At 52.1% G+C, this 17,221-nt stretch overlaps 1 protein-coding gene across 6 annotated transcripts in view; it reads right to left on the reverse strand.

The window, feature by feature from the left end:
- Positions 1-4,245: 4,245 nt before the first annotated feature.
- Positions 4,246-17,221, reverse strand: part of POU2F3 (POU class 2 homeobox 3) — a 92,788-nt gene continuing 79,812 nt past the window's right edge. For 2 of the 6 annotated variants that reach the window (XM_059707609.1, XM_059707608.1), the window contains 3 exons: positions 8,607-8,673; positions 7,477-7,594; positions 4,246-5,230 (listed from right to left, as the gene is read on the reverse strand). In XM_059707609.1, coding sequence (XP_059563592.1) covers positions 5,191-5,230; positions 7,477-7,594; positions 8,607-8,673 — 225 coding nt within the window. In that variant the 3' untranslated portion in view covers positions 4,246-5,190. Of the gene's footprint in view, positions 5,231-7,476; positions 7,595-8,606; positions 8,674-9,265; positions 9,326-14,425; positions 14,516-17,221 lie in introns of those variants that run through there. The other 4 variants (XR_009454336.1, XR_009454337.1, XM_059707611.1 and 1 more) reach the window with 4 other exon arrangements.

A 17,221-nucleotide genomic window follows, 5' to 3' on the forward strand; every position in this document is an offset into this window, starting at 1 on the left:
CCGAAGTGTAACCAACACTCGCTTTCAGGTTGAATCTATTCAGCAACTGCCCAAGTCAACAGACAGTGAAAGCTACTGGAAGATGAGCAGGTAAACTATAATTCTGTTTATTTTTTTTCATTAAAAACCATGGCCAAGCCCTGGCTGGGTGGCTCCATTGGTTAGAGCATTGTTCCATACGCCTAGGTTGGGGGTTCAATCTCCACGTGTGGCGCATACAGGAGGCAATCAATTGATGCTTCTCTCTCACATCAGTGTTTCTCTCTCTCTCCCTCTCTCTCTCTCTCTCTCTCTCTCTCTCTCTCTCTCTATATATATATATATATATATATATGTATATATACTTATATATATGTATATGTATCCTCCTATATAATAAAATATTATATGCTAGGTGTCTGATCATCTGGTTGACCGCTCAACCAATCAACGCGTAACATACTAATGATATGCTAAGGCCACTCAACCACTCGCTATGACATGCACTGACCACCAGGGGGCAGATGCTCCAACCGGAAGGTTAGCTTGCTGCTGGGCTCTGGCCAACTGAGACAGCTAGACCGGCCAGACATGCCCTGGAGCCCTCCTATGGCCAACCTCCCATGTCCTTCTCCAGCCCCAATCGTGCACCAGTGGGGTCCCTCGGCCTGGCCTGCACCCTCTGGCAATCCAGGACCCCTTGGGGGATGTCAGAGAGCTGGTTTCAGTCCAATTCCCACAGGCCAGGCTGAGGGACCCCACTGGTGCATGAATTCGTGCACCAGGCCTCTAGTATACTAGTATATATAATCTTCTTAGGTGAGGATTAAGAAAACCTAATCATGGTCAAATAGCCCAGAAATAGACTCCCATAAATCCTCCCCTAATCTTTGGCCAAGGAGCTAGGGCAATGGAATGGAGAAGTGACAGTGCTCACGAATGGTGCTGGAACAACTGGACATCCACCTGCAATGAGAAAAAAAGAAGAATCTAGACACAGACCTTACACTCTTCACAAAATGAACTCAACTGAATGGTAGACCTGAATGTAAAAAATAAAGCTCCTAGCCCTAACCAGTTTGACTCAGTGGATAGAGCATCAGCCTGCGGACTGAAAGGTCCCAGGTTCGATTCCGGCCAAGGGCGTGTACCATGGTTGCAGGCACATCCCCAGTAGGAGGTGTGCAAGAGGCAGCTGATCAATGTTTCTCTCTCATTGATGTTTCTAACTCTCTATCCCTCACCCTTCCTCTCTATAAAAAATCAATAAAATTTATTTAAAAAAAATAAAGCTCCTAGAAGACAACATGGGAGGAAATCTAGATGACCCTGGATATGATGATGACTTTTTAGATACAACCAAAGACGTACTCCATCCAGTAAATAATTGAAAAGCTGGGCTTCATTAAAATTAAAAACTTCTGCTCCTCAAAAGGAAATATCAAGAGAATTAGAAGATAAGCCACAGATCTGACAGAAAATATTTTCAAAAGACATATATGATAAAGGATTGTTATCTAAAATACACAAAGAGTTCTTAAAACTCAACAGCAAGAAAACAAACAACCAGGCATGTTACATATATTAACTGGGCTTGCCAGTTAATATATGGGCCAAAGACCTTAACAGACAGCTCACCAAAAAAAGGTAAACGGATGGAAAATAAGACTATAAAAAGATGCTCCACATCGTATGTCATCAGGGAATGGAAAATTAGAACAGTGAGATACCAGCACAGGCCTATCAGAAAGCCAACATCTGGAACAGGGACAGCAAATGTTGCCAAGGACGTGGGGCGGCAGGACCTCTCGTTCCTTGCTGGTGGAATGCACAAATGTGTCAGCCACTTTCAAAGACAGTCTGTCCATTTCTTTTTTTTTTTAAAATATATTTTATTGATTTTTTACAGAGAGGAAGGGAGAGAGATAGAGAGTCAGAAACATCGATGAGAGAGAAACATCGACCAGCCGCCTCCTGCACATCCCCCATCGGGGATGTGCCCGCAACCCAGGTACATGCCCTTGACCGGAATTGAACCCGGGACCTCTCAGTCCGCAGGCCGACGCTCTATCCACTGAGCCAAACCGGTTTTGGCTGTCCATTTCTTATAAATGTGCTCTAAGTACACTCTTACCATACAATCCAAAATCATGCTCCTCGGTACTCACCAGAGGAACTGAAGTTTTATGTTCACACAAAAACCTGCACACAGATGTTTATAGCAGCTGTATTGGTAATAGCCAAAACGTGGAAGCAAGCCAGACGCCCTTCAGTAGGGTTACATGGGTAAACTGTGGCACATCCCGACAATGGACTACTACCCAGAGCTACAAAGAAATGAGCTACCATCCATTAGAAATGTGGAGGAAGCTTAAGTACATATGACAAAGTGGAAGTCAATCTGGAAAGGCTACACGCTACGTGATTCCAACTCTCTGACGTCTCAAAGAGGCCAAACTATGGAGGCAGTAAAGAAATCAGTGGTTGGCCAGGGTGTGGAGGAAGAAAGAGACATGGGCAGGGCACAGAGGATTCTAGGGCAGTGAAAATACTCGTTATGATAGGGTGATGATGAACATATTACACTTTTGTCCAAGCGACCTTTAAGGTCAACTATGGATTTTGAGTGATTATGTGTCACTGTAGTTTCATCCTTGGTAAAAAAAAAAAAAAAAAAAAGTCCTTTCTGATGAGTGACACTGATAATGGGGGAGGCTGTGTTTGTGGAGGACAGCGGGATAGGAGAAATCTCTGCACCATCGTCTCATTGTGTTGTAAACCTGAAACTGCTATAAAATTAAAGTATTTTTTTAAAAGTTCATGTGGATGCAAACTGGAGTCTGGGACAGTGCAGATCAACCTCTAGTGCTCATCTGAGCAGGGTCCAGGATTGCTGTGGGGGAGTGAGCACCTGGCAAGGGGAGAGCGCAAACAGATAGATGCACACGTGGGCATGGATGACAGCTGGGCCTGGGGGTGGAGTGGTCCTTTCATAGACTTACATGACTGCAGAAGGCTCCTCTTGCTGCCTTTTGTAACCTACCACGCCCCTTCCAACTAGTACTTCTCCTGAGAAACTAACTCCTGCCAATAGGCCTCTCCTACTTCTTAATATATTCCCCATTTAAACACCAAGAGCAGTGAACTCTGCCCTGGCTGGTGTGGCTCAGTGGATAGAGTTTCAGCCTGCAGACTGAAGCGTCCTGGGTTCAATTCCGACCAAGGGCGCATGCCTGGGTTGTGGGCTGGATCCCCAGTGTGAGGTGTGCAGGAGGCAGCCGATCAATGATTCTCATCATTGATGTTTCTGTCTCTCTCTCTCCCTTCCTCTGTGGAATCAATAAAAATATATATATATCTTTTAAAAAAGAGCAGTTAACTCTTAATCATTTATGTATATATTTTCCACTTGGATATTATTATTTGCAACAAATGTCTAATCCTAATCTTAGTACCCCCTCCCCCGTCCCACAGGTCAGTGCCTGCCTCAGGAATGCTGACCATTTAGGTATTTATAACCTAAGAAAACCAGAGGACAGTTTCCATGCCTCTCACGCCCTCACCAAAGCTACAGCACATGACAAAGCCAAATGCATAGGGTTAGTAAGTTACTATTCGCCTCAACTATCTATAGCTTTCCATGATGAGTTAGGAACGATGGGCCTTCAGGATGTCTGAGGTATGAGCTGTTCGTCCCAGCTCTGTCTCCAAAGGGCTGGCCGTGAGTGTTCCCGTGCGCCCCACTCACAAAGCAAGGAAACCCATCTCTCGCCTCCTCTGCCGTCCAAGCAGTTCCGTCAAAAAGTAAGAACTCTCAATGCGTTAGAGACCCGCGTGAATGTATGGCATCTGCAGCTTTAGTTTGGGGAGTAATCGGCTTAATGTATGGATCTGAGACATTTTCCCCATCCCCTTCATCACATGCGCTCACAGCCACCCACAACAAAAGCCACGGAACAATCATCTCAACCTGGCTTGATCAGCCGTGGAATCGTTTATGTCATCACTATACAAATTCACGTGGGACACTGAGACTCTTCCGAATCTCCACACTTCCTTGGGTATGCAGATTTTATTTTTAAGTTTCTATGTCTGGGATGGCTTCCTGTGACATCTCTGCACAGCGGCCCACAGAGGAGATGGCAGGGGTGTTTCCATGACGTTAACAAGAATTCCCAGCCCACGTGGGAACTCTTGTGGGACTTAGCACAGTATTTCACACACTGGTGTTTTTTCTTTTCTTTTTCTTCCTTTTTTTTTTAAAAAAAAGATAATAAAATACTACAGAGACACGTTTGAAATTCACACCTGAGTTAAACATTTTGCTGGAAAATTCTGCAGTAAGGAGAGAAGAACATAATGGAAAAAAACAACAACAAAAAAAACAGGAGAGGGCTCTATACAGGCATTGTGACAGCATCATTGTTCTTCCTTCTGCAGCCGGGAGACGGAGGGAGGCTGAGCTGAGGGCAGGTGGGAGGGACAAGCTCCTGGCTTGGTGACAGGTGTAGCTGGCAGGGAGCCTCGGGGGGCAGAGAAACGCCCGGACGGAGGGACCTGTCCTTCTCTAAAGAGGAGGGCACTTCGAGAACGAAAGCATGAGTGGGTTTGGTCCCATGCAAGGGGGCAGGGCCACGGAGAAACCGGGTGAAAGAGATTCAGTCAGAAAAAGCTGCTGAGCAGAGGAAACGGTGAGGCTTTGCCCGAGGCGGCAGATTCACAGCTCCTCCCGGGTTCAGAAGGCGCTCAGAGCAGGCACCCTGCTGGCTGGCACCCTGCGTGGCAGTCACAGGACCTGGAAACCTGCTGGCACCCAGAGTGGCTGTCCCAGGAGCTGGAACCCTGCTGGCTGGCACCCTGCGTGGCAGTCACAGGACCTGGAAACCTGCTGGCACCCAGCGTGGCTGTCCCAGGAGCTGGAACCCTGCTGGCTGGCACCCAGCGTGCTGTCCCCGGAAGAGGCAGAGAACAAAGGCGAGATGTCCTTTCTCAGAAAGGCCTGGGCAGCAACGCTGCCTGAAACAGAACTAGCGACGGGCCGGGCAGGAAGGCCAGCTCCGGGATGGACGTGTTTCCAGGGCATGGGGGCCCCACGCGAGCCAGTCGTGGTCTAGGCCTCCGAAGCCTTGTCTGGAGAAGGCAAGCTCAGGCTCGTGGTGGTGCCCTCCGCTCGCTTGGGAGCGTCTGTGGGGCGGAGGTGCTGCCCGCGGCTCAGTGCAGGTAGGTGGGGTGATTCCATCGGTACCAGGGCCTGGAGGGAGAGAGCACGCCCAGTGCCAGCGGCCGGGCAGGAAGGTGGGAAGGTGGGAAGGTGGGAAGGTGGGATGGTGGGAAGGTGGGAAGGTGGGAAGGCGGGAAGGCGGGAAGGCGGGAAGGTGGGAAGGTGGGAAGGTGGGAAGGTGGGATGGTGGGAAGGTGGGAAGGCGGGAAGGCGGGATGGTGGGAAGGCGGGAAGGCGGGAAGGTGGGATGGTGGGAAGGTGGGAAGGTGGGAAGGTGGGAAGGTGGGATGGTGGGAAGGTGGGAAGGTGGGATGGTGGGAAGGTGGGAAGGTGGGATGGTGGGAAGGTGGGAAGGTGGGAAGGTGGGATGGTGGGAAGGTGGGAAGGCGGGATGGTGGGAAGGTGGGATGGTGGGAAGGTGGGAAGGCGGGAAGGCGGGAAGGTGGGATGGTGGGAAGGTGGGATGGTGGGAACGTGGGAAGGCAGGAAGGCGGGAAGGCGGGAAGGCGGGATGGCGGGAAGGCGGGAAGGCGGGAAGGCGGGAAGGCGGGAAGGCGGGATGGTGGGATGGTGGGAAGGTGGGATGGTGGGAAGGTGGGAAGGTGGGATGGTGGGAAGGTGGGAAGGTGGGAAGGCGGGAAGGCAGGAAGGCGGGAAGGTGGGAAGGTGGGAAGGCAGGAAGGCGGGAAGGTGGGATGGTGGGAAAGTGGGAAGGCAGGAAGGTGGGATGGTGGGAAGGCGGGATGGCAGGAAGGTCGGATGGTGGGAAGGCAGGATGTCAGGAAGGTCGGATGGTGGGAAGGCGGGAAGGTGGGAAGGTGGGAAGGTGGGATGGTGGGATGGTGGGAAGGTGGGATAGTGGGAAAGTGGGAAGGCAGGAAGGTGGGATGGTGGGAAGGTGGGAAGGTGGGAAGGCAGATGTTGGGAAGGTGGGATAGTGGGAAGGTGGGAAGGCAGGAAGGTGGGATGGTGGGAAGGTGGGAAGGTGGGAAGGTGGGCCAGCAGGAAGGTGGGAAGGTGGGAAGGCGGGAAGGTGGGATGGTGGGAAGGTGGGAAGGTGGGAAGGCGGGAAGGCGGGATGGTGGGAAGGTGGGAAGGTGGGAAGGTGGGAAGGCAGATGTTGGGAAGGTGGGATAGTGGGAAGGTGGGAAGACGGGATGGCGAGAAGGTAGGAAGGCAAGAAGGAGAAAAGGTGGGAAAGCGGGAAGGTGGGATGATGGGAGGTGGGAAGGTGGGATGGCGAGAAGGTGGGAAGGCAGGATGGTGGGAAGAAGGGAAGGTGGGAAGGCGGGAAGGTGGGATGGCTGGAAGATGGGATGGTGGGAGGTGGGAAGGTGGAATGGCGAGAAGGTGGGAAGGCAGGATGGTGGGAAGAAGGGAAGGTGGGAAGGTGGGATGGCTGGAAGGTGGGAAGGTAGGATGGTGGGAAGGTTGGATGGCTGGAAGTTTAGCCAGCGGGAAGGTGGGATGGCGAGAAGGTGGTACGGTGGGAAGGTGGGTCAGTGGGATGGTGGGAAGGTGGGTCAGTGGGATGGTGAGAAGGTGGGTCAGTGGGATGGTGGGAAGGTGGGCTGGGCTTCCTGCTGGGGGCCGGGGACCTGGAGCCGACAGTGCACGCACTAGCCCGCGTCAACCGCCCCACAAGGACAAGCTTGGTGGTGTAGGAACTGGGTCTCACAACCATTTTCCAGGTGGACTTTAGGGTTCTCTCTCATTTTCGGTGGCTGCAGTGCAGTCATGGCGGGTGAGAGCTGTCCACCTTCCTGAGCTGCGGGTCTTGAACCTGGGGTTCATCTCTTTGCACAGCCAGGCCTCTGCCCTCTCACCTCCCACTGTCTCCTGGGTTCTGGGTCAGGAACCCCACCCCCCCAGCTCTAAGAACACTCTTCAGAGGAGATTCTTTGACCCAAGAGGCTATTTCCCTCACGTGCACCCTAACTTCAGGCTCTCGCTGTGTCAGCCACGTGGGAAACTCGGGCTACTGGCAAGAACTGGGAACTCCTACACAAGGGAGGGCCTGGCCTTCCGACAGGAGGTCTGGATCTGTCTCCCGTCCCAGGGCGGAGGGAGGGGAGCTCCTGTCCAGAATGCTCAGCGGCTGAGCCCTTCTTTGGACCCTGCTCCCTTGGGCCAGGCCCAGTGGGGCTCCGCGCTCTGGCCCTTCCCGCCATCGTATCCCCCCGTCCGACCCGTGATCACATTCTTTTCCAAGGCTCTGACCGCACCCCGCACATGCCCCTGGCCCAGCCACATGCCGGCCTCTCCCGGCACCTTACCCTGAAGCGCCAAGGCTGGAGGAGTTGGCCGCTGCCTTGGCGTTGTGCTGAGAAGTGGGGAGGCCTGCGCTGGGCGAGGAGGGCCTGCTGCTGCTCCCAGGGGAACAGGACGAGGTCACTGAGGACGAGGAGAGGCAAACACAGGGGGTCATGTGACTGGTCCTGCGGGGACCCCAAAGGGCTCTCGCCCTCTCCCTGCCCCGTGCATCTGCCCAGCCCTGCCATCTTGGCATGAGCGCCCAGACCCAGGAGGTCCCTGCCGTGCTCTCCTCAAACCAGGCCCTGAGGAGTCGCATGCATGGCTGGTTCTGTGAGTCCTAGACTCATGGACACAAGCAGGGCGGAGACCAGAGCCATCCCCACGCAGGGAAAGCCTGGGGCGGGGGGCATGGCAGCCCCAGCACCAGAGGTGGGAGGGAAACAGGAACCTACAGAAAGGAAGAGGAGGGGGAGGGAAGCAGCGAGCAGGGGAGGAAGAGAGCCAAGAGCACAGTCCAAGATCGCCAGCCTCCGGTGCTCCCATCGCCATAAACAAAGGGTCCATGGTCTTCGAGAAAAGCCCACAGGGAGAGAGGGGAGCAGGCAGTCCCTGTGGTGGGCGACCGGCCTGGCGGCCCTCACACTCCTGTGTCCTCCGTCCAATGGCAGATCTGAGTTAAACTGGGCTCTTGCATTTGAGTTTTCCAAACAGCATCCCATGGATGAGGTGACACATATCTCACCACCCAAACGAGGGCTTTGAAGAGCGGCGAGAAGCACTGTTGATAGTTATGGTGCATCCCGGCCCACGGCCACCCTACTTCGCTTTCTGAAACGCTACAGGCACTTGCTGAAAAGCAGGCTCTGTGGGGCGTTGGTTTGGAAAACCCTGCCTGCCCCCAGCCTCCACACGGCTCAGGCAGGAATGTACGATGCACACGAGGGCTGAGAAGTGCTGCGAGCAAAACAACACGAGAAACACACAAAACCTCGCCTGCTCAGCATCCCACAAGCTTACCTGGCGAGGGCCCCTCCCTCCACCTAGACTGCATCCCTTAGGAGTTCTGACTTAGGCCAGTGCCTTTCGGTGCTAACATGGCGTTATTTAGAGGAACTCTGGCACCACTCAGAAGCTGCATTTCAGAGCTCACCTGTTCCAGGCATGGTGCTGTGGACGGGAGGGATGGAGAGGGGGCCCAGAGACCCGGAGGGAGAGACCTGAAAGGCGACACAAGCGTGTAAATGTCCATGTCCCTCCCTGCTCCCACCAGGTGCTCCCCCAGCATGCTGGGGCCCAGGTTGCAGAGACCAGGTCTTTGCTTTCTTGCCCATTTCCCAGTCCAAACCCACATTCTGTCCCATTTCAGGGACCCTGCCCACCTGCTGTGTGAGCCTGGAAGCTTTCTGGGCACCACCAGATCCCAGCTGTGCTCGAGGCTCAGCAATGGAGGGCACTCCCCATCGGCCCCACTGCTTCATGCTCCTGCTCAGGGGCCTCACCGCCTGCCTCAGGCTGCCCAGTGTGGACCCTCCAGAGGTCACCAGAGGAGCTGGACATTGGTCTCTGAAGCTTTTAATTTTGCCCTGGAGACTCACAGCATCACCAGTGCTGGGCTTTGGCGGGGACGAAAGATATAGTCTACCCTCCCACACAACTCAGGAGCCCTCCCCCGACATGGCTCTCCCAGCACCTGGAACAGGACGATCGGCTCTGGAGCCCAGCAGACGCGGGAGAAGACCTGGCTCCACCATCGACTGTCCGTGTGACTCTGGGCCAGTTACTTAACCCACTGGGATTGGTGGCATAGCAGCAACCCTCCCTCCATTAACATTTAGTGTGATCATGTCCATGAAACTCCCAACTCAGCACCTGGCAGAGAGTGAGCCTAGTTACGCGTCAGCCCTTCCTTCCTGAGGGAGCTGGCAGCCGTAATGTCTCTAGCCCAGTGGGTCCCAGCGTGGGGCACACGCCCCACAGGGGGGCCATTTGACTTTTAAGGGGGGCATTTCTAGAATGAGTTATTAACAGTGAATTTTTTGCATTTCTAATGGTTCTAGGGGGCCTCATATCCTATGTAATAAAGAGGTAATATGCAAATTAAGCCTCACACCATCATGCCATCACAAGATGGCTGCACCCACAGTGGAGGTGGGGTTCCCATAACAAGCTGTAATGAGCGATCAGCAGGACCTCAGGCTGCACACTCCCCCCAGGCCAGGGGACCTGAGGGTGTGCCAGGGGACCTGAGGCTGTGCCCCCTGCCCAGCAGGGCTTGACAGGGGTGGGGCCAGCTGGGTCTGGATCTCACCCAATGGGGGTGGGGCCGGCCGGGTCTGGGTCTTGTGTGATTTTGAGGTGAACATGGGTGGGCGGGGACTTGACTCTGGTTCCTGTAGCATGCCCCAGACTCTGACAGGAGGAAAATTTTCATATATGTTTTACTAATTTTCTTTAATCTCTGACACTTCTATTATAGAGAAAGGGCAAATAGCAATATTAAAATATTTCCTCTAATTAGTTCCTTTTTAATGTGCACAAATTTCATGCACTGGGCCACTAGTCTACACTAATAAAAGACAAAGATGCAAATTGACCATACCTTTGCTATGCCTTAAGCCACGCCCACCAGCCAATCAGAGCGACTGTATGCAAATTAACCCAACCAAGATGGCAGCTGGCAGCCACGGAGCTGGCGCAAGCAGGAGGCTTGGTTGCCCCAATGATGGAGGAAGCCAAGCTTCCCGGCTGGCTGCTGCCGCCTCTCAAGGCAACAAAGTTTCAATTATAGAAGGTAAATAAACCCCAGATACCTGCTTCCAGTCGCCATGGCCACGGAGCTGGAGCGAATAAAAAAAAAAAAAAAGGAAAGGCTGGGCGCTTCGGTCACCAGGGGGCTTGGTCAGTCTGAAAATAGCCATCAGCCCCTCACCCAGGCTGGCCAGGCACCCCAGTGGGGACCCCCACCCTGAAGAGAGTTTGGGCAGCCTGAAAATAGCCATCAGCCCCTCACCCAGGCTGGCCAGGAACCCCAGTGGGGACCCCCACCCTGAAGGGGGTGTGGTCAGCCTGAAAATGGCCCTCAGCCCCTCACCCAGGCTGGCCAAGCCCCCATGGGGTGAGGGTCCCCACTGGGGGGCTTGACCAGCCTGCAAACACCCATCAGCTCCTCACCCAGGCTGGCCAGGCACCCCAGTGGGACCCCCACCCTGATCCAGGACACCTTTCAGGGCAAACCAGTCGGCCCCCACCCGTGCACCAGGCCTCTATTCTATATAATAAAAGGGTAATATGCAAATTGACACTAACAGCAGAACGACTGGGAATGACTGGTCACTATGACACACACTGACCACCAGGGGGCAGACGCTCAATGCAGGAGCTGCCCCCTGGTGGTCAGTGCACTCCCACAGGGGGAGCTCTGCTCAGCCACAAGCCAGGCTGATGGCTGCCAGCACAGCGGTGGTGGCGGGAGCCTCTCCCGCCTCCTCAGCAGCACTAAGGATGTCCGACTGCAGCTTAGGCTTGCTCCCCGCTGGCAAGTGGACATCCCCTGAGGGCTGCCGGGCTGCCAGAGGGATGTCTGACTGACAGCTTGGGTCTGATCCCCCAGGGAGTGGGCCTAAGCCAGCAGGTGGACATCCTCCGAGGGGTCCCAGACTGCGAGAGGGCACAGGCCGGGCTGAGGGATCCCCCGAGTGCACAAATTTTTGTCCACCCGGCCTCTAGTACAGTATATAAATGTATATTGTGACATATTTATGCATTTCAGTTCTCTATTATATGTTTTGAAACTTTATTTGCTATTTTTTCCTATCACTTCATATTACTATTATTACTAGTAGCCCTGCGCACAAATCCATGCGCCAGTAGCTCTCTGTGGGGCCTGGCCACTCCGCACCTGCTGCCCAGAGTCTCTCCATGGCCCAGAGGCCCATCTGCAGCCGGTGGAACACTTGCCTCATCGCTTTGGTGGTGAAGCAAGCATTCTGCCAGGCTACTCACGCTGCCCGTTCTCAGCGGCTGCCCCCCCGGGACTGGGGGACTCCAGTGGGGCTGAGAGGACTGGGCACCGCTATCTTGTGGCTATGGGTGCCACACCTTTGGGATGGAGTGACGGTTGATTTGCATGTTACCCTTTTATTAGATAGGATTTTAAAAAACAATTTCTTAGTGATTTCTGCCTCACTACTTCACCTGTCCTTTCATTCTTTTATTTTTCTCTTTCATGGATGCCATGTTCTTTGGAAGCTTGTTTAGACCAAGTTCATGGCCATTTAGGCTTCCTCCACATGAATAGTTCACTTTTTGAATGATGAGAATTCTATGTCACAGGGGCATCAGGTTTTGGAGATGCTCAGGTGGGGCATGGCCAAAAGACGGCTGGGAACCACTGCTCTAGATGCTGTTTTCCTCTTCAGTGAACGGAGGTCTTCATACCCCGCCCCCCTTCTCCTCACGCTGACAGGGGAGCTCTGATGATGCTTTTTAAAGATCTGAAAGAAAGTTCTGCTCAGGGAGCTGCATTTGAAACTCCTCCTCTGACCCCCATTGGTAACACCATTCCAGCAGGAGGCAGCGCACGCTCTCTTCCTAATAGGCCAGCACTGGTTCTGCTCCTGTGTTTGCTGCCTTTGCACAGCAAGCCTCCTCAGTCCGCGGGGTGCCCCAGGGGTGGGTGCAGGGACAGCACGGATCAGCCGGGCACGATGTGTTATCAGGAATCTCTCTTCTCCTCCCTCCCTGCTGCCAAGCCCAACAATCTCATTGTTGTTAAATAAACAATGCATCCAGTCACTGTGAGCAGCTTCTAAGAAGTTTCCTTTTGGAGACAGCTCACACATGTGCAAGCAGACGTATACATGCTTTCCCTTTTAATGTTAAAATTTTAAAATCTTTATTGTTGAGAGTATTGCGATGCCCCCATTGCCCTTTCCACCTGGTTCCCTCCTCACCAACGACCTTCACTGCACTATTGTCTGTGTCCACAGACCGTGCAAATATGCATATAAGTTCTTACGTTAATCTCTGACCACTGTTCCCTCCCCCTTTCCTCTGAGGTCTGTGAGTCTGCTCCATGCACCCACACCTCTGGAGCTATTTTGTTCCTTAGATTCCACCTGTGAGTGAGATCATGTGACCCTTGTCCTTCTCTGACGGGCTTACTTCATTCAGCATCATGCTCTCCAGGCCCCTCCATGCGGCCTCAAAGGGTAAAACCCTTCTTTTTTTGCAGCTGCAAATGGTAGCATTCTGCCCACACTGGTCTTCACCATTTTGCCTTTTTTTTTTCTGAACTGTATATCTTGGAGATCATTTCATATCAGAGGCGGAGAAACTATGTCCTAATCCCAAAGAGACTGTCCCAATGGGGCCCAAGGAAGACAGAGTCAGACATCTCTCTCTGCTTTCTTCAGAACCCACAAGCACTAATGCAAACGTTCATTCAGTGTCTCCCTCCCCACCAGGCTGTCGCTCCTGAGGGCAGGGTGCTCCTGTGCATGTCCTCAGCGTCTGTGCGGTGCTTGCAGGTGCTCGGCAGGAATGTGCCAGAGGAAGGATGAGAATAACTCAGGCTCTGCCCGGCCGGCATGACTCAGAGCTGGAGCGTCAACCTACGAACCAGGAGGTCATGGTTCGATTCCCAGTCAGGCACATGTCCAGAGTGCAGGCTCAATCCCAGTAGGGGGCCTGCAGGAGGCGGCTGATCAATGATTCTCTCTCATCATTGATGTTTCTGTCTCCCTCTCCCTTCCTCTCGGAAATCAATAAAAATATTTAAGGGGGAGAGAGAGAGAGAGAGAGAGAGAGAGAGAGAGAGAGAGAGAGAGAGAGAGTCACGCTCTTTCATGCTCCTCCATGCCACCACCGCTCTTCTCCGTGCCCGTCCTTGGCTGGGATTGAACCAAAGTGAGCACCTGTCTCCCATCTGCTCTAAATAGAGCACCATCTGGAACGGACCAATGCTGCTGTGACGTGGCCCAGGCTCCTTAACAAGGCCGACCACACCCTACAGCCCCTGCCTCGGCCACATTCTCTCACTCCCTGAGCCCAACCCTCTCCAGCCTTCCCTGCTTCCTCTCTCCACACCCCAGTCCAGGGCCGCTGCGCAGTTTCCTCTGCCTGTACCCTCTCTTCCCTGTCCTCCCAGCTCGCACCTTTTCCCCGTTAACGTCCCCTCATTCTCTGCTGTCAGTGTGAACATCCTTCCTCAGAGAAGCTCTGACTCCTGCACTAGGTTAGGGCCCTCCAATGCCCCACATCTTCTCTGCAGGCTTCAGCACAGGCTTCATGTCGGCTTTCCCTGCTGGCTGTGAGCAGCTTGCAGAGGTCCTGCAGGCCACTGTATCCCAAGGCCAAGCATGCGGGGTCCTCAGGAAATGCATAAGAAAGGAATGATGACTGAAAGCCACAAGGCTTCCAACTTAAAATTTTAATGGACTCTCGTAGTTTTTTTTAATATATTTTATTGATTTTTTACAGAGAGGAAGGGAGAGAGATAGAGAGTTAGAAACATCGATGAGAGAGAAACATCGATCAGCTGCCTCCTGCACATCTCCCACTGGGGATATGCCCGCAACCCAGGTACATGCCCTTGACCGGAATCGAACCTGGGACCTTCCAGTCCGCAGGCCGACGCTCTATCCACTGAGCCAAACCGGTTTCGGCGACTCTCGTAGTTTTTAGGGTATTTTGGTATCAAGGCTCGTCATGATCTGGCCCTCGTCAATCTCTCTGACTTAGTCCCAAACCCTTTGCTCAAACCAGACTGAAATGCGTGTTTCCCCAAAGATATTATGTTGTTTGGAATTCCATGCCTCCTCACAGACCGCCCTGCTGCCCGCCATGCTCTTCTTCATGCTAACTCCTAATCCGCTCTTCAAATAAACAGGGTGTGGGTCCTCTTGGGCCTCATTGGTTTGTGTTTGTCAGTGTTCCATAGCCCACAGAGCTCCTCACGTCCCCTTTACTTCCCCTGCACCCATCTCACCGCGATTCCTGCTGCTCTGCGTCTCCTTCCCTTCTTCCCCTGACACTCTCCTTTTGCCAGTCCCTCAAGTGCTGCTTGAAAGGACAGAACGGAACTGATAGCTGTGTCCCTAACTCCTCTTCCAAGAAAAAGCCGCTGAATGTATCAGTTACTCAGCCTGCCCTCATCTCAGCCAATGGGAAAGCGAGGGAAACTAGCCCAAAGCCAAAAGTATGCTAGCTACCCCCCCCATCTTTGTGTAACCAGACCCTAGCTGCACCCTGCCCTTGCGTCACTAGCCCCTGGCCCTCACTCAACCAACCAGAATCGGCCAAATCAGTGGTCCGAGTGAGCCCCCAGCCCCCGACCCCAAGCCCTATAAATTCTTTGTTCTCTTGGGACTCCAGGCCCTCACGCATCCTACTGCTGCGCTGGTAAAGGAGGCAGAGGGACCAAGATAGCTTGAATAAAGGCTCTATGCTTTTGCATCGGACTCGGCGCTCCTTGGTGGATTTTTGGGGGATCTTGAAATCTGGGCATAACATCTGGGGGCTCGTGTGGGATCCCCAAGACCCACGAGGGACCCCAATCCAGAGAGTCTGACTGACCGCAGTGTCTGTGTGTTGTGTGTTCTGTTCTGTGTGTTGTGTGTTCTGTCCTGTGCGAGCTCATTTCTGAAATTCTGTAGTGCCCGAAGCGGTCTAGGTGGACGCATTGCTGAAGGACCATGGGCGGGGAGAGTCGGAAGATGTTCTGATCTCCCTTCAGGAGGGATGCGGAATCCCCTCACTAGGATTTGAGACGAGGCGGGTCGCTCCTGCCGTTTGGTTTTGTTTCTGCGGAGTCGGAAGGCTGGTTTTTTTTGTTTGTTTTTTGGGGGGTTTTTTGGTTGTCTGTTTTTGTGTTTTTCTGTTATTATTCTGTGGACTTACTGGACAGACATTATGGGACAGACTCAAACTACTCCTTTAAGTATTATGATAGATCATTTCAAAGAGATTAGGGGAGGCTATAGAGCTCCCTCAGGAATTGGGAAATTGTTAGGAATTGGATGGATTGTTTAAACTCTGAATAAATGTCTGGTGAAAGTGTGCGAGTGTGGAGGGAGGGGGCCTGCCCTCTCCTCTCCTTTGTGTGGCTCCATGACTTTGGTCAGGCGGGCATCTGAATGAGGATCTGTGAAAACAGGTCACCCCCTCCCTTGTCTGTCTCTCGTCACCGATCATCATGAGGTCGGGACAAAGTAAACATACTGTTCTTAATTACATGTTAGAAAATTTTAAAGGGATAAGTTCTAGGCTAAAATAAAGGCTGGCTAGGTTCCAAGATTGCTTAGTTCTGAGATTGCTTATAAAAAAGCAAGAGAGAAGTCTTTTCAAGTTAACTGTTTGCTTAGCAAATTAACAAAGTAGCAAATTTCAAAGAACTTGTTATTTATGGTTTTCTTATCTCTTTGGTGGACACAAAGGGCTTACAGCTGCACAGGGAGGAGAGATTTACTGGCCCTAACCCTGCCTATGACGTGTTTTATTTGACTTGCTGTTTTCAATTATTTATTAGAATTCTCATAGAGGACATAACCTGGTCTTTCCCATCCTCCCTCATCCTGATTCTGAAAGCATCTGTAACTGGATTTCAGATGGTCTTCAGGCTTTCTGTCTGCAAAAAACCTCCCTATGCACCTGTTATCTTTCCAGGCCGACTAAAAGCAATCGGCCTGGGCTGAGAGAAGGGGGGACGGGGGTGTTGGCAGTTATGCTACTGGCTGCAGACCTAACAGGTCTTATCAATGAACTTCAAGGTCACAAAAAGTAACTGTAAGCACAGTTAGACTTTCTCTGCCCTGGTTTATTCTTTTTTAACCCTTCCAATGCTAAATTAGACCGATACCTGTTCTTAGTTTTATCACAAAAGGTCTAGATATATCTTAAGAGTAAAAGTACTTGAAAATGTGTTCATAAATATTAATCTAAAATTGCTGACTGTTCACTTTTGGTAATCATTAAAAGATTAAGGTTTCTAAGAATAAACAATTCTAATACGTTAAAAACAACTAAACTCCCAGGAGAAAAGTGGAGGAGAAACAAAGCTGCGGATAGAGCTAGCAAAAGCTCCCTGTTTGCAAATGTACTGAAAGGGTTCGGTACTTGTTGCTGCTGGAAGAGGAGGGGCTGATATCCCCTTCCAGTGCACTCCCTTGGAAGAGGCCTGGTTGCTGCTCTGCCACAAAGGGGATTGGTGGAAAGACAAGGATAGCAGGGCCCTGTAACTAATAAACAGGGTTAACAAAAGGGCACACTCCCTAGACCTGGGAGCCATCAGGACTTTAAAATTCTCCAAGAGAAGAGGAGTCTGACTCAGAGACTGGCGTAAACCTCGATGGGTTAGGAAAACCGGAGGCTGCGAATTGAACTTGTAGACTGTGGTTTGCTGGGCAGAGGTCCAAGCCCAGTTGTATAGGGGTTAAGCTACCTGTATACAGCAAAACAACTTTCTCCTGTGCCAGAATACATTTTAAAGAAATTGGACAGACTGTATTTATAGCTAGAAAGAACTGGTCGCAGTGCACAGCCCTGACAGTGTCCTGCAGAAAACTGTATAATAAACTTAAATGATGCCTGCATCTTCATGGACATGGCTCCAAAGAGACAAGGACAATTTTGCCTTATAAAGGAAGGTCAAGAGTAGACTTTAGTCACCTCCCTAAAATGTTTGTATTGGCCTGCTGTATCTCATGTTTAGTAGCAGAAAATTTAGCTGCCTGAAGTGGCCATGGTGCCAATATTATGTTTCATTGT

The sequence above is a fragment of the Myotis daubentonii genome, chromosome 9 (genome assembly GCF_963259705.1).
Source record: "Myotis daubentonii chromosome 9, mMyoDau2.1, whole genome shotgun sequence".
Lineage (NCBI taxonomy): Eukaryota > Metazoa > Chordata > Mammalia > Chiroptera > Vespertilionidae > Myotis > Myotis daubentonii.